At 43.2% G+C, this 24,167-nt stretch overlaps 1 protein-coding gene across 2 annotated transcripts; it reads right to left on the minus strand.

Annotated features, from left to right (window-relative positions):
- Positions 1-732: 732 nt before the first annotated feature.
- Positions 733-23,562, minus strand: LOC142151053 (uncharacterized). Of its 2 annotated transcripts, none has more exons than XM_075206344.1 (5): positions 23,459-23,562; positions 6,948-7,008; positions 6,733-6,830; positions 6,487-6,598; positions 733-2,442 (listed from the first exon to the last, which is right to left on the minus strand). In XM_075206344.1, exons 2-5 carry the CDS (start codon positions 6,982-6,984, stop codon positions 1,037-1,039), a joined length of 1,653 nt encoding a protein of 550 aa, XP_075062445.1. In that variant the 5' UTR covers positions 6,985-7,008; positions 23,459-23,562; the 3' UTR covers positions 733-1,036. The 2 variants fall into 2 exon arrangements, with proteins under 2 accessions (XP_075062445.1, XP_075062444.1); XM_075206343.1 differs by lacking the exon at positions 23,459-23,562 and adding an exon at positions 14,117-14,263.
- Between the last annotated feature and the right edge of the window lie 605 nt (positions 23,563-24,167).

Below are 24,167 nucleotides of genomic sequence, written 5' to 3' on the forward strand. Positions count from 1 at the left end.
TAGGACAATGTGCTCTTACTGTGGAGAGTGACGGATATATAATCGCATAAGTAAACTGCAGTAAGTTCCACACATGAGCGATCTTTTCCAGTTTTATTTTGGTTGCACATATTTCACCTATGTATGTGAATGACAATTAAATTTCAAAATGTTAATATACTGTGTGACTTTACAATTTGAATTGCCCTCCATAACTCAATATACTTTTAACTACACACTCCGTAAATGTATTCATGCCTGTTTTATTTCATTTACATTACTAAAATCAATTACTTTCAATAAGGTTGACATAAATGAATGTCCAGAAAAGAAGTCTGAAGTAATGAATGTTTATTTCAATATAGAAGATAGATAATAACAGGAAGCAAAACAGCCATCTTACAATATGAGAGCATACATCTCTGCTGGCTTCAGTCCAAAAGCTTAATACTCCGTTCTTCACACTGGATATTAATGGACTATATAACCAATTACATATTCATGATATTATAACATGTACATCTCTATTTCTTAGAAAACAAGATATGGTCTCTTAAAGGAGAAAGCTCCAATTCTGATAGTCCAGAGGCATTTGTTTCATAACAAAGCTCGATCTCCTCTAGTTGATTCCTCTTCCAATTCAAAGAATGGGACGTCTTGTTTGAGTATTAGCATAATGAAAGCTCTTTTCCTTTGTCCATATCAGAATGTCTATACAGAGAGAGTAGCAAGGATGACTGCTTTAACTAAGATTACAACTCAGCATAATAGTTAAAACCCACAATCTTGATAACTTGTTGAAGCCATGAATGTCAGCTTAATTTTATGTAGTAATATCCTTAAGTGTAATACAAGTTGATACATATACATTTATTTCTGATACAAATGCTTTATAATACATTGTATCTATTTTAATAGCTATGCAATAACACACTTATATCATAAGTTATTGACTTTAGATATCAAAATATCTTCTAAGCTTATAATTACTTTAACACTTTTAAGATAATGAACAGTATTTTTGCAAACCTGTTTCATGTCTATTAACTCATGAAAATCACTTTTCACTTGTATGGCTTCTCAGATGTCTAACAAGAAGTGATTTATTTGAAAAACATTTCCCACACTCTGTACATGAAAATGGTTTCTCACCTGTGTGACTTCTTTGGTGTGTCACAAGAGATGATTTGCGTGTAAAACATTTCCCACACTCAAAACATGGAAATGGTTCCTCACCTGTGTGAATTCTTTCATGTGCAACAAGAGTTAATTTATGTGCAAAACATTTCCCACACTCAGAACATGAAAATGGTTTCTCACCAGTGTGAATTCTCTCATGAGCAAAAAGTTTAGACTTTTGTATAAAACATTTCCCACACACTGCGCATGAAAATGGTCTCTCACCTGTGTGATTTCTCTGATGTGCAACAAGATATTCTTTGCGTGTAAAACATTTCCCACACAAAGAACAATGAAATGGTTTCTCACCGGTGTGAGTTTTCTGATGTGTAAGAAGATTTGATTTATGTGTAAAACTTTTGCCACACAAAGAACAATGAAATGGTTTCTCACCGGTGTGACTTCTCTTATGCGTAAGAAGATGCGATTTATGTGCAAAACTTTTTCCACACTCAAAACATGAAAATGGTTTCTCACCTGTGTGAGTTTTCTGATGTGTAAAAAGATTTGATTTTCGTGCAAAACGTTTCCCACATTCAGAACATGGAAATGGTTTCTCACCTGTGTGAATTCTCTCATGTATTACAAGAGATATTTTAGAAGTAAAACATGCCCCACACTCAGAACATGAAAATGGTTTCTCACCTGTGTGTTTTCTCTGATGTGTCACAAGGGATACTTTATATGCAAAACATTTCCCACACTCAAAACATGGAAATGGTTTCTCACCTGTGTGAATTCTCTGGTGAGTAGTACATTGTGATTTTTTCAAAAAACATTTCCCACACTCTGCACAAGAAAATAGTTTCTCACCTGTGTGATTTCTCTGATGTGCCAGAAGATGTGATTTGCATGTAAAACATTCCCCACACTCAGAACATTGAAATGGTTTCTCACCTGTGTGAATTCTAGGAGTAATAATTTGTGACTTATTTGAAAAACATATGTCACACTCAGAACATGGAAAGGTTTTCTCACCTGTATGAGTTCTCTGATGTGTAACACAGTTTGACTGATGTCTAAAAAATGTACCACAATCAGAAGAGAAACATATTTTATCACTTATATGAGCTGTACTATGTGCAGCAATATCAGAGTTATCTAGAGAACATTCGTCATTATTAGAGGGATCAGATGATATATCCGCATTGTAAAGTACTGGATGTATATTTTGATTAATGCAGTTTTCTCCTGGAGAATCTTGTATGATGTGATCTTCTGTTTTACAATCTGGAGACAAAATGAGATGTCCCTCCGAGGTACTCCTGCTTTGGCAACCATCTACTGGAAAAATATGTACAGAGATGGATATCTTGTCATTACATGAGGAACACATTATATTCCTCATACTATTAGTCGGTTCAAGTTGTTTAGTTTAAATTTGCAAACTAGCAATACTTAATTACAATTCTAAATGTATTAAAACAACATATATGAGTATTTTTTGAACAGCTAAACCATTTGCTTACAAGATAACACAACCCCATTACTATGCACATTGCATAGACCCAGACAAAGGAACATGCAGAGTTTTTATTTTGCTTTAGTATTGCTCAGTGTTAGTATGTACACACTGAGGATCAGACATTCAGGTTGTCAGTACCAGCAGTCTTAGACATCACTGGCAGCCTCCAACACTCAGCAGACCACTGATTGCTGGGATTCCAAATTAGAATCCTTAACAGAACCCGGCTGGGCCCAGTCTCAGGCTAGAGATGACATAACTCCTCTCTCAGGTGTTACCACTAACCTCCATTACTGTATATTGTGAGGATTAAACAGAAATGTGCTTTTTATGTGGCTATATAACTTCAATGAATGCTATCGTTACTACTTGAATGATGTAACCATTGCTAGCTATGCTGTGTTAAGGAAATCATATATGTACATTTGTATTTTTACCTTATATGGTCACGGGACAAGGGAGCCAACTGTAATATAGCTTTTTATATAAGCATGAGTTAAACAAAGAAAGACCAGCCTCACACTGGAATAACAAGAATATATAGAAATCTTCTCTAAAGAAATCAGGTGTCCGAAATGAAATGAGACAACCTATTTAATCACTTACTAGTCGTTTGTTTTTATTGCTAGTAAGTTTCTTATAGTCACTTAACAGATCACTGGTATTATTTGAATACATGTTCCACTGGGAACACTGATGTCACATGCGGGGGAATCACCCATCAACCAGTCACTATAAGAATCTGCTCAGTGTATCATTCAAGTGCCCGAGTATCAATTGTGTCCAACATTGATACTCCTGCCTCATGGCTATATTAGGAAGTATAGCATCCCTTCATGTTTCTTCAACTCCTGTGTCTAGTCTCCCCGAGAGTAGCACACCCATACCCACATATGTGGTGTTTTCATAAGAGTCCTCATACCAGCCAAGTACTCTGGTTCTTTTCACGGAGGGAAATGACTGCACTGGACCGCGACCTGGGTCCTCACTGAGCACTGAAGTCGGGTGGGGTTCTTGGACTCAGCACCAGTGTATTTGGTTGTGCCAGTCTTACTAGCTAGTCATTGTGATCTGTGTATGTCTACTCCACTACCACTGCACTTACTGTCTATCTCTGTTCTACAGGGTCACAGCAATATACTAAGTTGTATCCATTTGTTTATTAGACGTTACATGATGATTAAGCAGTGCCAACACCTCTGTTTACCCTGTTGCTGAATCACTTATAAATAACTTATTGTATAAATTTATTTCAATTAGTGGCGCAGAGCACCAATGTATATTATTGCAAATGCAGATTTTTGTTTTAGAAATGTATTGATTTTTGATGCAGTAGGCATATGTTATAGGTAACTTGTTTTTGTAAGAAAGGAAATCCCATGCTAATTAAATCTTTTTCATCTGTGAGTGACCAACGATTTTTTTTAGTCTGAATACACAGCAGGCGGTCATTACCGTTTATTCTGTCTTGTTAAAAAGATAGACGAACTTCATGAATAATGTAACCAGCATGTAATCTAGGAAATCACAGATTGATGTGAATTTTGTTACATCCAAGATCAGAGAATATATTACATCCGGATGCTAAATATCAGATGTAATATCTCAGACTTTGTGGTGCCAGCTAGAAAGGGGGCTGGGTTACCCCCTGCCAACATGTGTGTCATAAATAGTGTACAAGAGCTGTATTTTTTATTTTCACTGTATTATATTCATCTGTACTTCTGGATGAGCACTAGTACCTCCAACTAGTGTGTAATGGTCCTTGGAAGGACCCGTTGAGCAAATAAGCATCATAGCTTGAAGATACTGCCTGACGCCTACTGCATCCTGTGACCAACAGAGAAGAGCTTACACCCTAACCCGTTCCCCGGCTGTCCTGTTTTGAACCGAGCATCTCTGTGTCAACGCTCTGCCTGCTACCCAGCAGTCTTGATTCAAAGTAAGCTGTCTGGAGGTACCAGTCAGTTCACAGCAAAGAGGCGCTGTAGCAGCTATACCAGCTGTCCAGAAGTAAGCAGTTCTAGGTGACTTTGAAGGAGCCTAGTGGTGGCAGCTGAATTCTTCTACAACTACTGTGCAGTGGGTTCGCAAGTTGGTAAGTGTCCGGTGGCAGGTGATGCCAGTAGGAGTGGTCAGTAACAGTCGGTTACTGACAGTGAGAAAGAAACCCATATATATCGTGCAGGAAGAACCTTCTGTCATCCTTCTTCCCCCAACAGACAGTGTGGCGAAGTAAGCGCATTAGGTCACATACCCCATTACATGCTATTCAACAAGTGCCACACTACCTGCTGTTGAAACAGTGCCAACATATCCGTGTACCCCAGAACCCACTGCACGCTGCCCAGGAAGTCCCTAAAAATTCTTTGGACTCGGTTGCACGTTACCAAACCCCACAATTTGTGTACTCAGCTGTACCCTCAGCATTTGGCCTACAATGTGAAACACCTCAGTGTATTTCGATGGTACAACCTCTCTTTGCATCGCATCCACACATCTTCTGGTGTGTTCTCCCTTGGATAAAAAATCCAAAGTTCTCACACATGTATTATTTCACAGGTGGCTATACATAGGGAGGATTATAGGTAATGTCAAAAGGTGTCTCATACCACTGATCCATAATTGAATCACTAAGGTGACGTCACTTGAACTAAGAAAATTAGTGTCAGCACACAATGATATGAGGTGAGGAGAACATGAGTCTAATAGTAGCTTGTGATAGGATTGACCGCATACATCATCCTGTCTGTTGCTGCTGAGAACTGGCTGGGCTTACTTTGCCACCTTTCCCTTCTTTATCCCAATTGAGCCCTCTAACCGCAGTAGGAGGGGCCCACAATGCGGTCACCACTGGACTCCTTAACGGCATCCAGAAACACGTTTCTTCTGGGTAACTGTCGCTGGTAGGGTACCCCCTTGCTGGTGCACTTGGGCTCTTACTCCTGACCTCTTCCTGAAGATCAGGGTTGCTGTGGATGGATCCCCCCTGGCCTATCGCATTGCCCAGAAAAGCTGGGTAGCGGGGAAGCGGTGGTACCAGAAAGCTGGGTCCAAACCGGAGTACAGCCAGAAACGGATTAGAGTTGGGTCTAATCTGTAGGTCACAGGAATTTCTGCATGGAAGAAGTTGTGAAGTAGGTCTGTGAAGCAAGTGATGTTTATTTAGCTCCAGTAGTCTTGACAAGGCAAGTTCACACGCCAGTCTGTGGTACTAGCGATCTTTCCAAAAGTATAGATGGTACAATAATGATACATTACATGCTCAAACAGCTTGCTTTTTATACAGTTCAGCAGGGGGTAACACCGTCCCCTGAACCTAGCTGGCTCCAACACGTCTGAGATATTTTTAGTATCAGGATGCAGTATGTTTCTCCAAACATGGATTTAAATGCATTTTATACTTAACAAAATGTACACTTATCTGTGATACCCTACATCATGTGCTGTTTACAATGTTCAGACAAGACTCCCTGTTGTGTATTCAAGTGTTGGTCAATCACATTGAACAGACTTAATTAGCCTTTCCTGCTATCAGCAAACAGACTCCCTCCCCACATATGCCTAATTGGAGATTTCGTCTAGCAATTTTACAAAAAACGAATTTCCTCCCCTGGTCTCAGAAATAAAGACATTACCTATACCAAAATACACACAATATAAAAAATAGGTACATTTGCAATTATATAAATAAGCGCCCTTCGCTATTTACTTTAAATAAATTTATACCATAAGTTATTTATAAGTGATCCAGCCACATAGGTTATGGCTTCTACTCCCCATCTGGGCAGATCCTCTTTCTTTGTGGAGACTGAACAAGGAGAATGTGTGATTCTTTTCTGCAATAAGTGTTAATTACTCACCAGTGCTGATCTCTATGGGGATTTCCTCCTCCTTAAACTGCTGATGACCCCACACATACTTCTCTTCTTCTTCCTCTATAACTTCTATCTTAATATCAGTCAGGTCAGCATCCTAAATAACCCACAAAACAATAAAATAACACTTTCATAATGTCGGATATTTATTGAAATTAAACAGAATAATAGCAATAAGTTTAAGATTGCGTTACACTTTGATATCCTGGTGAGACCCTCAATTCCATCTACCTGATACTCCTGCAAGATACTGTGATTTTCCTTTGTACAATCCTGTGAATAAAGAGGACACGGACATCTCTCTGGGGTATTTCTGTTACTGGAACCATCTGTAGAAGACACAGTGACTGAATACATTGTTTATAGGTGATTATCAGATAATGTGTGTATCTAGGTGGCCCTCAAAACCGCTCTGTCCTTTACAATAAAAGATAGTCACTCCTTACCCAGTGATGTGACCGGCCGGTCATGCTCCATCATCATGTCCTTGTTTCCTTCTAAATCCTCCTGCATGAAGAAATAAGACAGTAATATTCTGACACCTTATAGGAACCTGACAAATACACAATGATATAGTGGTCATCCAAATACATCCCCTAGTGTTACTATATAATGTCCCATTCCCAGCAGTCACCTCTTCGGTCACCAGCTGGATGAGCTTACTCATACTTGCCAACCTTTGGCAAGCTAATTCCGGGAGATCCCAGACAGGGGGCGTGGTTGGAGGGCGGGGCACGGTAATTAGCGTAATTTTGGCTCCACCCCCGCGACAAAATGCTGGGTTTTTAGCGAGGGTGGGGCCAAAATGACGCGATTCACGTCATTTTGAGGAGCGCGTTGCCATATGCGGGATATTTGCCTGCTCTCCCGGGAGATCTACCTGAATTTCGGGAGTCTCTCGGACATTCCGGGAGAGTTGGCAAGTATGATCTTACTGGTTAGTTTCAGGATCTCTCAACAGATTGTAAGCTTGCAAACAGGGCCCTCTCACCTCTCTGTCCGTCAGTATTACCCAGTATTGTTTTATTACTGTGTTTGTTCCCAATTGTACAGCGCTACGGAATATGCTGGCACTATATAAATGATGATGATCTTCTGGTCATTGTTGGAGTGCGGTGGAGACACTGTGATGGAGATCTGGGCCCTGTTCAGTCCTCCTTACACACAGGGATAGCTCCTGGGTGTCACACGCTCACCAGATGTATTTGTTACTACTGTGTAACCCGGAGTAAAGACAGAGATATCAATTAAAAAGGTAAATTTACCTTTTATATTGTTTTAATGGGTTAATTTTGCAAAAAATACAATATCTACTGTGACATTCCCAGAATACCTAATTTCTCCAGAGAGTAGGTAGATGATCTCAAAGATGAAATTCAATGAACATTAGTAATTTGATTTCTAACCCTGTCCATTCTTAACGTGTCCATGATAGGATATCTACAGGACTGTCTACCCAATAGTCATCTTTTCTTTAACTACACTACACTCCAACAGCTGAATCACTTTGCAAATAAGTGAGAATAAACTCAAACATAAACCTAAGAATAAGAACACAGTAATTGTAAATATGTTGTTAGTCTTCGTAATTTAAATTGTTATAATTACCAACAGGCATTTTTTCTTCAAATCTATATTAATATAATAGAAATGTATCAACTGTGGAGTCACAACCAGAAGAGGAGCTGAGTCTAGATAGATAGTACCCCACAGTCAACCAATAACAGATGGAGAGAGGGGGTGTCGCTTGTATTTATATGCAGACTATCCACTTTCACCCCTGCTCTTATCTGCCGCTGTACTATGTATATAATCCCTACTCTTTCCTGGTAAGGTCATCCCTCATCCATACTCCCACCATATACAATTTCCACCAAGGGCAAATCCTAGCACAGATAAAGAAGAGGCAATTATAGATAGTAGGTATCACAAAACAGATAATGTGTAGGAGGCTGTTATGAAGGACCATGTTCTTGTCAGGGTATTTAGCTCTTCCAACAAGGGACTAGAGGTCTGAGGCAGCAATCTCCCCAGAATATGTTGCCAGCCAGGGGGCATTAAGAAGTATCCGAGCCAGAGCAGTGTAATGCTTTGCAATAATAATGTTTGTTTTTTTTAAAGCCTTTTAAAAAAAGATTTGAATTTAAGATTTACATTTTATATTTTAATGATTTTCTTCTTTTTACAGGCCCAGTTGTTATTAAGGTTATTTTATTAAAACTTTAGCTGTGCTGTCATGTTGTTCACTTCACAAAACCTCAAGCAATTTTTCCTAGAATGTAGTGTGTGGTAGTTTATGTTTTGCCAAACAATACTTAAAGCTCTCACAAAAGCATCTCTCTGCAAGTTAAACTTAAAAACTGAAATTGATTGTTCAAATTGTCCTTACTCAGTTTTTTTAAATGGTTAAATTATATCTGAACACGAATCACTGTAGAACTTACTTTGTTCATGGTTAATTAAACTTTTCTTGTCAAAGTAATTTGTACCTGTGGCCGGATCACTTATAAATAACGTATTGTAATAATATATTTAAATTATTAGCACAGTGTGCCAATTTCTATTGTTAGAAATATATTTATTCTTGATACTGTGTATTAGAAATGTACTTATTTTTTATATTGTGTGTACTTTGGTATAGGAAATTTATTTATTTCTGAGACATATGCCAGGGGAGGAAATGTGTATTCTGCAACTGTCTGAAGAAAGTACCCCATGTTAATCTCATGTTAATTAGACCTTTTGATATGCGAGTGTCCAACACACCTGAAGGCACAGGAAGGTTTAATTAGACTTGCTGCTAGATTTCCTCTGTCCCTAAAATAGGATACAGGAAAGCACAGCAAATTTTAGGGACTCACAGATTGACTTTTGTAAGTTAAATTGTGTTAGATGAAAGATTAGATTACATCCTGCGATCTGAAATATTTCAGACGTGACAGAGCCACATACAATCAGGGGGCAGCGTTAACCCTGCTGACATGTGTATAAAACAGCACTGGTTTGTACTGTAATGTACCATTCTTGTACCATCTATACTTTTGGAAGGATCGCTAGTACCAAAGACTGGCGTGTGAAGTTTCCTTGTTAGGACTAATTGAGCTAATAAATCATCATTTTGCTTCAAGAACCTGCTTTGACGACTACTTACCCTGCTGTAAACTCCTGTGACCTGCAGATTAGACCCAAATCTAATCTATTTCCGGCTGTACTGAGGTTTAGACCCAGCATTCCGGTACCACTGCTCTGCCTGCTACCCAGCAGCTCTGGCCAGTGTGATAGGCCAGGATGGATCCATCCACAGCAACCCTGATCCATAGAAAGAGGTCAGGGGTACCAGCCCAAGTACACCAGCAACAGGGTACCCTAGCAGTTACCCAGAAGGAACGCGGTTCTGGATGCCGTTAAGGAGTCCAGTGGTTGCAGCAGCTTAAGGCCCTCTTACTGCGGTTAGAGGACGCAATTGGGATAAAGACAGTGGCAAAGTAAGCCCAGCCGGTTCGCTGAAACAACAGACAGGTTGGCATTGGCGGACCACCCTGTCACAGATTTCTGGTGGCAAGCGGATTTTCGTGCACCAGTCAGGAGAGCCGTGTTATTCAGGAGAGGAATAACTACAGCCAGGAGAACAAACAGGATGTCTAATACAGTACAATGTCCAAAGGGAACCTTGATATACTGTGCCAAGCAAAGAAAATAGACATTCCTGATGCAGCGAAAAGGAGCGAAATGAAACGGGCACTGAAGGGCTGGGATGAGCAGTACAGGTCAGTAGAGGAGGAAGCTGACTGCGACAGTGATTAGGAGGAGACGGGAACGCCAAACCTATGAGCACCTGCAGTAACATCCCAGGACACAGCACCTGTTCTCAGTGACAGTACCCTCTCCCACAGAGTGAACCAGTGGCACAAGTTCAACAGATAATGCAGCAGCTGGGGTCCCTGGGGGACAAAACTACTGAGGCGGAGTGGTTGCTTATTATCAAATTGTGGGGCAATCGGTGGGCACTGCTTCCTGCAGCGGCCCGTGAACAGTCATCTGCTGCGCCCAGGTTAGACTCTCTCCACTTTACCAAATTTGATGATAATGTTGGAGATATTGATGAACACTTGCAGGTGTTTGAAATGTCTTATAGCCTCCGTGATTTTCCCAAACAGGAGTGGGTAAAGTATCTGGTTCCCAAGCTACAGGGCTGTACAGTGGAAGTCTATCGCAGAGTGGCCCCAGAAGACTGTGCAGACTACGACGTGGTAAAACGGTCCCTCCTCAAGCGCTGTGTTATTACCTCGGAGACCTACTGGCAAAAGATTTGGGACTTGGCTAAAAGCAAAAAGCATCCACATCAGCCATGAGAAAAATTGACAACCAGTTGCGGCAGTTGGCAATAAGATGAATTAATGGATCTGACGCCAAGTCCTGGGAAGAATTAGTGGACTTAATTTGTAGAGAGCAGTTTCACCACTGGTGCGCACCGGAGGTGAAGGAGTGGGTATTGAACCGTAGCCCAGCAACCCTAGAAAAGGCAGCCCAGTTGACGGATCAGTATGTGGCTGTCAGGTCACACTGGCAAAAGCGCCAGGTTAACAGCCAGCCCCAAAGGACTGTACAATCAGGAGGACACCCCTATTCTACTCACCCCCAAAAGCAAGTATCCAACCATTAGGGTACCTTTCACCAGCCACCGCCCCTCCCTGTTCCTGGGAGTTATCAGAGACTATCGGAGCCCAGGATGGAGACGAAGTGCTACAGTTGCGGAAAAACCGGTCATCTAAGGATGGATTGTCCCACAGGCCCAGCACACCAGACTCGTCCTGAAGCCTGGCTGACTTGCTTAACTGGCGAATGTGAGCTAGTAGAGACTGTTTTCACCCCTGCCAGCCCAATGGAGTGTGGCGTGTCTGAAGGTGACTCATTGGAGGATGTCACTTGTTTGTCCAAAAGACTCCCCAAAAACATGTGGATGAACCTGCAGCCTGTCCAAGTGGGACCCCTGCGGGGTGAAGGACTGAGAGATTCAGGGGCCTCAATTACTGTTGCGAGTCCCCATCCTATAGATCCAGCAGCAGTATTGCAGGGTCACACTGCCAAAGTTACTGTGGCAGATGGACTGGAGAAGGAAATGCCTGTCGCAAGAGTGTATCTGGGAGATAACCAGGAGTTGCGAGATGCTGCCGTTATGTATGGCCCCTCAACCGATATGATTTTGGGCAACGATGTTGGGGGTGGAATTGTGACCGCATTTCTCAACTCCATTACCCAGAGCCAAGCTGCCCGACTAGTCTTCAGGATCTACACCTGCACAAACCAGCCCAGAGGAAAAGACGTCTGCTATTTCTTCAGGAAACAGCTAGCCATTTGCCTCTGGAAAGACTACGTTCCCTAGCAACGCAGAGGATGTTGTCTCTTGCCAATCTGATCTTGTGCGGGTGTCCGGTGATGCTCCTATCCCTAGCAGTATGTCAGCTCCAGCGGTGCGTATAGTAGACCACCGTGACCCCCCTTTGACTGACCCAACTTGGACTGTCCCTAGTCACCCCAACATAGACCCCCCCTGCAGCGTATCCTGACCTACACGATAGTGAGGGCCCACACTGGAAGGTATGAGGCGCCAACAACATTCCAGCGATGGAGGTGGAGAGTGTGACCTGGCGTAAAGGGTTGTTGTATCATGTAGCTAGGAAGGTAGATGGGAATAGACCAGTCGAGGAACAAGTTCAACTGGTGGTACCACGGGGCTTTCAATGTCAGATGCCCATGAAATTACTATGGCTGGACACCAGGGAAGAGACCGAAAACTGAAGCGCCTGACACAGAACTTTTTCTGGCCTGGAATGTCGGATGACCTCCAAGCCTAGTGTAAGTCCTGTGGTGTGTGTCAGCGTCTTGGGTGCCCCAGTGCTTGTGCTCCCCTCAGGTCCTTACCAATTATTGGGGAACCTTTTCAGGGAGTGGCTGTGGACATAGTAGGTCCCCTGCCTGTGCCCAGCATATCGGGGAAGAGGTACATCCTCACCATGGTGGACTACGCTACCCGGTATCCAGAGGCTGTAGTTCTGTCCTCCATAACTGCAGAAAAGGCAGCGGAAGTGCAAGCGAAACAGAAGACTTGGTATGATCAGGGCGCGCGTGCCAGTGTTTGAGGTAGGGCAGAACGTCCTTGTTTTGACGTCCACGCGCCAGATCAAGCTCCAGGCTACCTGGGCTGGACTGCACATAATCTCAAAACGCTGGAGTTTCATCAGTTACGTGGTGTCATTTGATAGCAATGGTAGGCAACAGCGGACCTACCACGTAAAAATGCTGAAGGCATACCAAGAACGTGTGGAGTTGGTAGCAGCGGTTTGCTGCTTACCAACTGAAGAACCAGGAAGTGACTAACTACTGGACCTCCTCGCGGATGCTAGAGGTGAAGATGGTGTAGAGGAAGGGGGTTGGGATGAGCAGTTGAGTGCTCACAAGAGGGAGCAGCTTAAGGCAGTGCTGTGGCTCTTTTCAACTTAGTTCAGTAGAAAGCATGGTCGGACTTCTTTGGTGATGCACCAGGTGGACACTGGTGAGTATAGGCGAGTTAGGCAATCCGCTTATTGGGTCTCACCAGCGGCCAAGGAGAGTCTATACAGGGAGATGTGGGGGCTGCTTGAGCTAGGGGTGAGCCAGCCATTGCACAGTACATCTGCTTCCTCCGGTGTATTGGTTCCCATGAATGATAAGGCAACGCTGTTTCGCATATATTACCGCCAGTTGAATAATGTACCCCTTGCCCTGCATTAATGCTATTGTAGATGAGTTGGACAGAGTTCAGGGTTACCTAGAAGACATTTCCATTTTCAGTCAGATTTGGGAAGATAATCTGGAGCAAATAGGACTGGTGTTAGGGAAGAATGGGTGGGCATGTCTGACTGTTAGGGCAGAGAAGTGCCAGATAGGGATGTCAGAGGTACAGTACCTGGGTGATTGAGTGGGGTGAGATAGGGTTAGGTCAGAACCAGCTAAGTTAGAGACAATCTGAGACTGGCCCCAGCCCACGACCCAGTTACATGTTCTGGCATTCTTAACGACTGACTGTAGGGTACTACAGACATTCTGTCCCAGACTTTTTTTTTTTTTAATCAAATTTTTTATTAGTTTTTTAGCATAGAAAAACATAACAAAAGAAATAAAGATACAAAGATGGATGTCGTAGCTCCGCTTGAAGTTACAATCCACATTAGGTAGAATAAAGAAACCATTTTAACATCTGTAAATATCTCAGCTTCCATAAAGTTATTTCTATAACACGCAATTGATTCTATGCAACATTCATTTGGATGGATATGCTAAGTGTATTGTGACATATAATATATAATATAAAATATAATATGCTATCTGTGTCTCTAAACTTCTTGTTACATAAAGGACATATTACTATACATATTAAACCTTGTCAGGAGGGTACAACTATAAGGAAAATCACAACTATAAGGAAAATCGCTTAGTAGTATATCACACACTTATACTGGTGTTAAATGGAGCATTACACCTTAGCTACCAGATGCCAACTAACAACTTATACTGGATAAAAGTCTGCTGCCAGACAACTAATCGCACACCTCGATTTCGCCAACCTTGACCATACCTTATAATATTTTGGCATGGTGCCTCGCGACTGATAGGTGAATCGTTCATCGCCCCCTGCAGTATTTGCCACAGTCAGCCAAGCACCAAATTCGGGCCCTTCCCGCGCCATCCATACTCTGGCGATTGCAACCTTGGCTAGAGTGAAAAGATTAAGGACATATCTAGTCGCCGACCTCCCCAGCAAAAAATTGACACCTAGACCAAATATTCAAGTCTTGGGGTACAGTAGTGGTATGTCGTATTATGAATACAATCCACCAAACGTGACCAAAAGTCCCCCAAACGTGACCAAAAGTCCCCCAAACACAGGGCAGTTCCAGAGTAGATGCCAGAAATTAGCGGAGCATTCTCTACATTATGGGCAAATAGAGTTGGTTCTGGCACCCATCCGGAGCAACCTGCAAGGGGAATAGTACACTCTATGTAAAATATACATCTGAACCTGTCTATACCTGGTGCATAAGGTAGCCTCGCGGGCGCTGTCAAGCATATAGGTCCAGTCCGCATCAGAGGTCCCAGTTCTTCAAAGGATTTAAGGATGCCTCTGGAGTACAATTGTCCCAAATAAATAATCATCATCATTACCATTTATTTATATAGCGCCACTGATTCCGCAGTGCTGTACAGAGAAATCATTCACATCAGTCCCTGCCCCATTGGAGCTTACAGTCTAAATTCCCTAACATACCAACAGAGAAAGACTAGGGTCAATTTTGATAGAAACCAATAAACCTACTAATATATTTTTCTTGGAGTGTGGGAGGAAACCGGAGCAAACCCACGCAAACACGGGGAGAAGATACGAACTCCACACAGATACGGCCATGGTCGGGAATTGAACTCATGACCCCAGCGCTGTGAGATAGAAGTGCTAACCACTGAGCCACCGTGCTGCCCGCATATCTCCAGTTAGGAAATAGTTTTAATTTATATAGTTACGGTAAATTACTATTAGCCCATATTGGGGTATCCTCATCCAACCCAATGAATTGCAGTGCCCTCCCCATGACACCCCAGATCATCAATGCCTGGTTAAGTAATGGTGGGACTGTACTAATGACTCTTGTGCCCAATAGGGCCGGTATAGGGGGTCTGTCAAATCCAGTACATTCTTTCAGAAAACTCGTAAGGGCAGGTGTCGGTGAGTCCCTAATCCACTCACGAAGGTGAGCCAATTGCGAAACAAAATAGTAGGCCCTGATAGAGGCAGTCTAGTCCAGGTAAATGTCTTGGCCCGAAGATAACCGATCATTGGATCGATGTTAAGTGATTTGTATTCAGAGTGCGAATTGGTGATCCATATACCTAAATACTTAAATTTCCTCGTCCACTGCAATGGGAGGGACCCAGCAGTGCTCTTCGGGACCCCCTTACCAATGGGAAGGATACTAGATTAGACCAGTTTATCCACAGGCCAGAGAAGCCACCAAAACTCCTCCACCAGGTACAACAGAGTGGCTAGAGATGACCCAGAGTCTTGTAGAAAAAGGAGCATGTAGTCAACATAAAGTGCGACCTTGTCAACCCCGTCCCCAGCCGAGTCCACAGATTACAGGAGGTGCCCTTATCATAAATGCCAGGGGTTCTATAGCTATGGTAAACAGGGCTGGCGAGAGGGTATATCCCTGTATCGTACCTCTACCTAGCGCAAATGCGGAGGAAATGTGGCCATTCACGCTGACTGTGGCCACAGGGACTGAATACAGCAGCTTCACCCAAGACAAAAACTTGGGGCCTACACCAAATCTGTTCATGACTTCCCATAAATACTCCCATTCCACAGAGTCAAATGCTTTAGCTGCATCTAGGGATATTATTACTGCCCCATTCCTATGACTAATGGGCATTTGTAAATGGTTATAAAGACGGCGAAGATTGATTGCCGCGGATTGCCCCAGCATAAATCCCGTCTGGTCTGGGTGGATCAGCTGATCAATAACCTTATTCAGTCTCATAGCAAATATGTTGTTTAGAATTATTACATCCGTTGTCACGAGAGAGATGGGCCTATAGGATTCAGGCAGCAATGGGTCCTTGCCTGGCTTGGGGATAACCACTATTGCTGCCTCTGATATTGAAGGCGGCAGAACAGCTGCTTCGTAAAATTTGTTATATTGCTTCAATAATATAGTGACAGAAAAGGTACCAAACTTTTTGTACAACTCCATGGGCAAACCATCCACCGCGGGGCCTTATTACCCAGAGAGGAAGCTATGGCCGCCTCAATTTCTTCTACAGTAATAGAAGCCTCAAGGGAGTTCATATCCTCTAACGAAAGCCTAGGTAGCCGCACCCTAGATGAAAAATCATCTAATTGGGAAGTGAAATAGTCCGCCCAGGAGGTGTACAAATCTTCATAGTAGGCTCGAAAAACTATAGCAATTTTCTTAGTCTCGTATTGGGTGGTCCCTGTCCAGTCAGAAATGGCAGTTATGTTTTTGGCTTGCAATTCAGTTCGAGCTGGGTACACTATAAGACTTCCACTCTTGTCTCCCTGTGCATACAGTGTGTTTAGAAAACAGGAGCCTACGTGTAGATTTGTCTAGTAAACAGTCCGCGCAATTCTTCTGCGCGTGTAACCAGGCCAGCAGATCCTCGGGAAGAACAGGTGTCAAATATACCTGCTCCAGATCTCGGCAGGTCTGATCTAATCATGATTCCTCTGCCCTGTAGGACTTCTTTTGTCCCTCTACCCGGTTTATCAATGTAGCATGGATGAAAGCTTTAAAAGAATCCCAAAGTAAGACTGTGGTAACATTTTGTGAAAAAAAAAACCTTCCCATTGTGATGTCAAATCTCTACCCGATCCCATAAAAGTAAGCCAAAATGGATTAAATTTCCAGAATCAGGAGTCAGGGCTACTACCAAAAGTATTGGAGAGTGATCAGATATTCCCCTACAAAGGTACTCAATTTCTCAAATGAACTGGGCTAACCTATTAGATATTAAAACCAAGTCCATACAAGAAAAGACATGGGGGTAAATGTATGAATGTCCGATTTCTGCAAGTCGCCAGAATTCGGCGACTTTGCAGTGAAAATTTAAAGGGGCAATGGCTTGTAAAGGCAAACTTGCCTTTACAAGCCATCGCCGCTTTAAATTTTCACTGCAAATGCAGAAATCGGACATTCATACATTTACCCTATGATGTGATAGTGAGTAACTGGAGAATACTCTCTGGAAAGGGTATCTAGACCTCCAGATATCCATTAATCCCATATCTAGTACTAGTTTAGCCACTCATTGTCAAGGTTGATTCCCACCATCTATCAACTCTCATCCATGACTGCATTGAAATGGGAAATGGCAATAAATTTGGAAGCATTCTTGAATTAAAAGGTGGGGGAATATACACAGCCAAGAGTATGACAGGGGAGTTATCTATCAGAGCTCTAAGGAACACATATCTACCAAGGTGATCCAAATGTACCTCTTCTAACACAAATTTTAATTATTTTTATCAGCACCGATACTCCTCGCGAATATGAAGAATGTACCGATTGGTATGCCCAGCCCAGCTAGGATTTTTTCAAAGCCATGAGTCTCCACCAGGCATGCCACACCAGGATTGTATTTTTTAAGTTGTGTAAGGACTAAAGACCTTTTAATACGATTATTAAGCCCCTGTACATTCCACATAAGGAGCCAAAGCCCCCGTTCCTCATCCTAGGAGATCCCGTCATCTCTCTTCATGTTCCCGCAGACAACTCCCAAACCCATACCATATCTGAATGTACAATAATTTAAAGGGTAACAAGAAAAGCATATTCCGAAGGGTTTCATTAGAAATACTTTGAGTGCAAGAAAAAAAAAACTTGTGGTATTGTAAAAGTACAAAGCATCTTGCAGATTCAGAATAGAGAACATAGAATATTGAATTTGTTAAACATATTAGTAGACCTACCCCCCAACCACCCGCCCCACCCCACCCCACATACCTAAACAATAACAATGGTATAACTAATCTCTTAACCATCCCTTAACTAACTAAGAACTATAACAATCTTACCAGTAACAGAGGGCGCTACCTGGTCCTAGCTTGTAACACAGGGCTCTTCCTTAGTGTAACCTCTGCACCCTGCACAATTATAAAGTAGAACATACAATGTAATAAAACATCCTCACTATACCACCAGTAAAGTAGAGAATCAGCATTGAATTAGTCAAGTCATTTCAAACCAGGATTAGTCCTCATCTCGCTTGGAGCTCAACCCGAGGACTGCCGTCCAGCCAGCCTCCCTGGGCGTGGAAAGGGAAGTGGGAGTGACCATCCACAATCACCCACAGCCTCGCAGGGAACAACATCGCATAAGGTAGTTGTAAATCTTGTAGTCGCCGCTTGATTTGAGTGAATTGGGCTCTACTATTTTAGACTTCAATAGCAAAGTCTGGAAACACCGACACCACATGATTCTCGTATTTGAGAGGACCTTGTGTTCTAACCAGCCGAAAAATAGTGTCTCTGTCTTTGTAGTGAAGCATCTTGGCTATAATTGTACAAGCCGGAGCCCCTGGCGCAGGAGCCTGGGATGGAAGACGGTGGGCACGCTTGACTGCAAACTGTGAAGTGAAGGCCTCACTTCCAAACTCACAAACATGCCAGCTCTCAAGGAATGTTTTAGGAGCGGATCCTTCCACACACTCAGGTAGGCCCGCAAAGCGTCCATATCGAACATTTTTTATTTGCAGAGATTGACAAGAGTGGCTAAGTCTGAAACCTCTTGAAATTGACCCCGGCGCCGGAAGGGTTAATCACCATCGCTAGTCGCTGCGTGAAGAGTGTTTAATAAATATGTTTTAAAAAATAAATAAAAGATGTATTTTAAATGTGCGCTGTAGCACCCAGCGCTGCAGCAGTGAAGGGGTTAATCCCGAGTGTAAAAATGTATTTTAAGTGTGAAAGTATGTGTCGGCGCCACAGAGCTGAATGGGTTAACTCCCGGCGTTCAGCGCCGGTAGTGCAACTATATGTATTAAATGTAGATATATGTGTTGAAAATGTAATAAAGTGCAATGTATATGTGTAAAGTAAAAAGAAAGTACTTACCCTGTGCAGGGGCTGCAGAAGCACCCCTGGATCCCCTTCACCCTCTGGCAGCCAGCTTCAGTGGCTGCCAAGAGGGACTTAACAACCAGCCTCCTGGAAGTAAATATGTCCAAAAGGTGCAGCGCCTCCTGGGGGGTCTCAGGAAGCCAAGTCCCTAGCTAGAGCTCAAATAGCTTCAACTAGCGACAGGACAGGGACTGCTGCCCCGGGACCTGGCTGCTCTCTCCTGGTACTATTTTCGGCAAGGGAGCAGAGGCAGACCCCGGAGCAGGGTCCCTGGAAGTAACTTTGGGCGGGAGATTTAAAAGATATATCTCCCACTCCAGACAGAGAGGCACCAGGGGAGGAGAGTGGGTCGAGCCCCCCTCTCCCTGGCAGCATGTGGAGAGGGAGGAGGGGGTGGGGATATACCACCCCTGCCACTAGCAGCAATGTTAGAAGTGTTAAACCTCTCTGGGTTGATTCATGTGCAGGCTGCATGAATCAACCCAGATTGGTTTAAAGGGACAGGACGACGGATTACCTCCTGCTAAAACAAGTCTCCAAATGTGTATAAAAAAAGGCTCTGTTTTGTATTAAAAGCTGTTCCTCTTTCATCTGACCTGACCACTGGTACCTTTAACCAGTGTAAGAGCAAATAAACACTTGTTTTAAAGACCTGCTTGGAAACTTCTCTATCCCTGTGACCAACAGATTAGACCCAACTCTAATCCGTTCCCGACTGTTCTCAGGTTTGGACCCAGCACCCAATACCACCGCTACCCATCAGCTCTGGCCAGTGTGATAGGCCAAGGGGGAATCCATCCACAACAACCCTGATCCATAGGAAGAGGTCAGATGTACCAGCTCAGGTACACCAGTAACGGGGTACACTCGCGTCAGTTACCCAGAAGAAACCCGGTTCTGGATGCCGGTCAGGAGTCCAGTGGTGGCAGTATTGTAATCCCCTCCTATTGCGGAAGGAGGGCGCACTTGGGATAATGAAAGGGAATGGTGGCAAAGTAAGCCCAGCCGGTTCCCAGCAGCAACAGACAGGGTGGCATAGGCAGTCCATCCTGTCACACAGGGTAACACACAATACAATTATGTTGCAGGCTAGCAATTCCCAGCTCAAACATCTGCTGTTGTAATGCTTTGCATATATTTAGGGTTCAGATTAATGTAGCAGCACAGACTGACTATCAAGGAGACAATTTGTCTATTACAAGCCGAATTATAGCTGAGAGTCCAGAGCAGGGGAGGGAGTCCGGCAGTGAGTCAGCACACTGGGACCAAAGGAGAGAGGGGGAAGGATGGACTCACCCAGCCACTAACTCTCAGTCAACTCCGACCGCTCCTCAAGATGGCCACCTCCAGCCGGACTCTGGGCGTGCTCCCGTTAAAGCACACTGACCGACCCGGTCAGGTTCCCCATGATCTCCGGGAGGGAGAAGATGGCTCTCCCTCTGGTCAGCGGGCAAGTCAGCAAGGCCCCAAAGTCATAGGCCCGCGCCGGATCTCCTTCATCACTGCCTTCTCAAAGCGCCCGATATATGTACTTCTCGCCGACCGGACAGCAGAGTCCACGCTCCAGGCACCCCAGGGAGCCTATTCGCTAGATGGATGCGTATTTTTAAAAGGTATGTGCAGAGAAAAACGGATTTTTGAGCGAATATTACTGGGAGAGCAAACGCTAAACGTCCCACACCATGCCCAGTCAAGCCACGCCCACTTATGGCACACCTATTCCAGACTTTAGTACTGTGGCGAAGCCCCCGACAGATCTCACTAAGAAGAAACTCCCCAAAGTAGTTGACTGGACACCCGCTTGTGAGCTGGCATTTCAGTCGTTAAAGGAAGCCCTGGTTCGCGCTCCAGTACTGTTGGCACCCAATTATGACAAGGACTTTATTGTGCAAACTGACGTGTCACAGTATGGACAAGGAGCAGTACTTAGCCAGGTGGGGCCAGATGGGCAGGAGCACCCTGTGGTCTATTTGAGCAGAAAACTGCTAAACTGGGAGGTGGGGTATGCCACAATTGAGAAGGAATGTTTGGCCAATGTTTCGGCAGTGAAAAACCTTAAACCTTATTTGTATGGACGACATTTTACTGTGGTGACTGATTATAATCCTTTAAAGAGGCTACAACACACCTCAGGGGAAAATGGCAGATTGTTGCGCTGGAGCCTTGCCATTCAAATGTATGACTTTGACATAATTCACAAGCAAGTATAGGCTGACAGCAATGCGGATGGACTGTCTCGGCAGGAACAGCCAGATCCCCCGGGTCACCCCCGGTAACCCTAAGAGACTGCGGGATCAGGAGCAAAATCGTTGGGATATGACACGTTGGTTGCTCACATGTACAATGGGGGGGGGGGGAGGAGTGTGACTGGATCACTTATAAGTAACTTATGGTATAAATTTACTTAAAGGAAATAGCGAAAGGGCACTTATTTATATAATTGCAAATGTACTTATTTTTATATTGTATTTTGGGAAAGGAAATATCTTTATTTCTGAGACCAGGGGAAAAAATTGTGGTGTTTTCTTTAACGTTGCTAGAGGAAATCTGAAATTAGGCCTATGTGGGTAGGGAGTCTGATAGCAGGAAATGCTAACTAAGTCTTTTGAGATGAAGTGTCAAATTCCTGCTCTGGCAGAAGGCCCAACAGGGGGTCGTTACTGTGTGGTCTTTTGTCCAGAGTGTTAGAACCTGTCTGAACATTGTACACAGCACAAGATGCAGGAATACACAGCAAATTTAAGATATCACAGATAAGTGTAAATACTGCTAGCTTTGCATTGCATGTAAATCCATGTTTGGGTAAGAAATTTGCACCCTGATTCTAAAAATAGCGCAGACCTCAAGGGGGCTGGCTTACCTTTTGAGGCGGTCTTCAAATCTGTATAAAAAGCAATGTCTTGTATTGAAAATTGTTCTTCATGTTCCATATGACCTGCTCCCCGGTACCTTCAACCAGGGTGAGCAAATAAACATCACTTGCTTCAAAGACCGTTTGGAAACTTCTCTATCCTGTGACCTACAGATTAGACCCAAAATCCAATCCGTTCCCGGCTGTTTCTGTTGTTGAACTCCGCATCACCGCTCTGCCCGCTACCCTGCAGCACTGGCCAGTGTGATAGGCAAGGGGGGATCCATCAACATCAACCCTGATCCATAGGAAGAGGTCAGGAGTGTCAACCCAGGTACACCAGTAACAGGGTACACTCGCAGCGTTAATTACACAGAAGGAACCCGGTACTGGATGCCGCTAAGGAGTACAGTGGTGGCAGCTTCTGTAAGCCCCTCCTACTGCAGTTAGAGGGTGCACTTGGGATAACGAAAGGGAACGGTGGCAAAGTAAGCCCAGCCGGTTCCCAGCAGCAACACACAGGGTGACATAGGCGGTTCATCCTGTCACATATATGGATATTATACACAGTGTGTGCTGGGATCTGTCTTATTCCTCCTCATATATCACTGTACAGACCTCTCTCCTCTATATAATAATAATATAATATAATATGGATATAATACACAGTGTGTGCTGTGAGCTGTCTTATTCCTCCTCATATATCACTGTACAGACCTCTCTCCTCTATATAATAATAATATAATATGGATATAATACACAGTGTGTGCTGGGAGATGTCTTATTCCTCCTCATATATCACTGTACAGACCTCTCTCCTCTATATAATAATAACATAATATAATATGGATATAATATACAGTGTGTGCTGGGAGCTGTCTTATTCCTCCTCATATATCACTGTACAGACCCCTCTCCTCTATATAATAATAACAACATAATATAATATGGATATAATATACAGTATGTGCTGGGATCTGTCTTATTCCTCCTCATATATCACTGTACAGACCTCTCTCCTCTATATAACAATAATATAATATGGATATAATACACAGTGTGTGCTGGGAGCTGTCTTATTCCTCCTCATATATCACTGTACAGACCCCTCTCCTCTATATAATAATAACATAATATAATATGGATATAATACACAGTGTGTGCTGGGAGCTTCTTATTCCTCCTCATATATCACTGTACAGACCCCTCTCCTCTATATAATAATAATATAATATGGATATAATACACAGTGTGTGCTGGGAGCTGTCTTATTCCTCCTCATATATCACTGTACAGACCCCTCTCCTCTATATAATAATAACATAATATAATATGTATATAATACACAGTGTGTGCTGGGATCTGTCTTATTCCTCCTCATATATCACTGTACAGACCCCTCTGCTCTATATAATAATATATATATAATAGATTACCTCCACGTATTACACACGACACACAGAGGAAGCCGCAGTCTGGGTCACACCGCATCAGAGGATGTGATGTTGAACCATCGTGGTGTTTGGAAAACTACAACAAAATGGCCGCCGCTCAGCGGAAGTGAGGACACTAATAGATAATAGGGATGTAACTAGTGATTAAAATGTTCCCAGTCAGACACAGACTCTGCTATGTACAATATATCCTGTGTATGTCACTACCGATATACAGTACAGTATTTTCCATTAGCGGATATTCTATCTGTAGTACAAGTAAATGGGCAGCTGTGGTAATAGGGACAGGGGTTCTACAGTCATAACCTCATCTCCACATATAACAGAGGACACTGCTGAGGGGGCGTGGCCACAGTCTGCAGGTGTCATTGTATGAGGTTGAGTATTATATAAATAATATGTTATATTATATTATTATTATATAGAGGAGAGGGGTCTGTACAGTGATATATGAGGAGGAATAAGACAGCTCCCAGCACACATTGTGTATTATATCCATATTATATTATGTTATTATTATATAGAGGGGAGGGGTCTGTACAGTGATATATGAGGAGGAATAAGACAGCTCCCAGCACACACTGTGTATTATATCCATATTATATTATGTTATTATTATATAGAGGAGAGGGGTGTGTACAGTGATATATGAGGAGGAATAAGACAGCTCCCAGCACACTGTGTATTACAT

Source organism: Mixophyes fleayi, chromosome 4, assembly GCF_038048845.1.
Source record: "Mixophyes fleayi isolate aMixFle1 chromosome 4, aMixFle1.hap1, whole genome shotgun sequence".
Lineage (NCBI taxonomy): Eukaryota > Metazoa > Chordata > Amphibia > Anura > Limnodynastidae > Mixophyes > Mixophyes fleayi.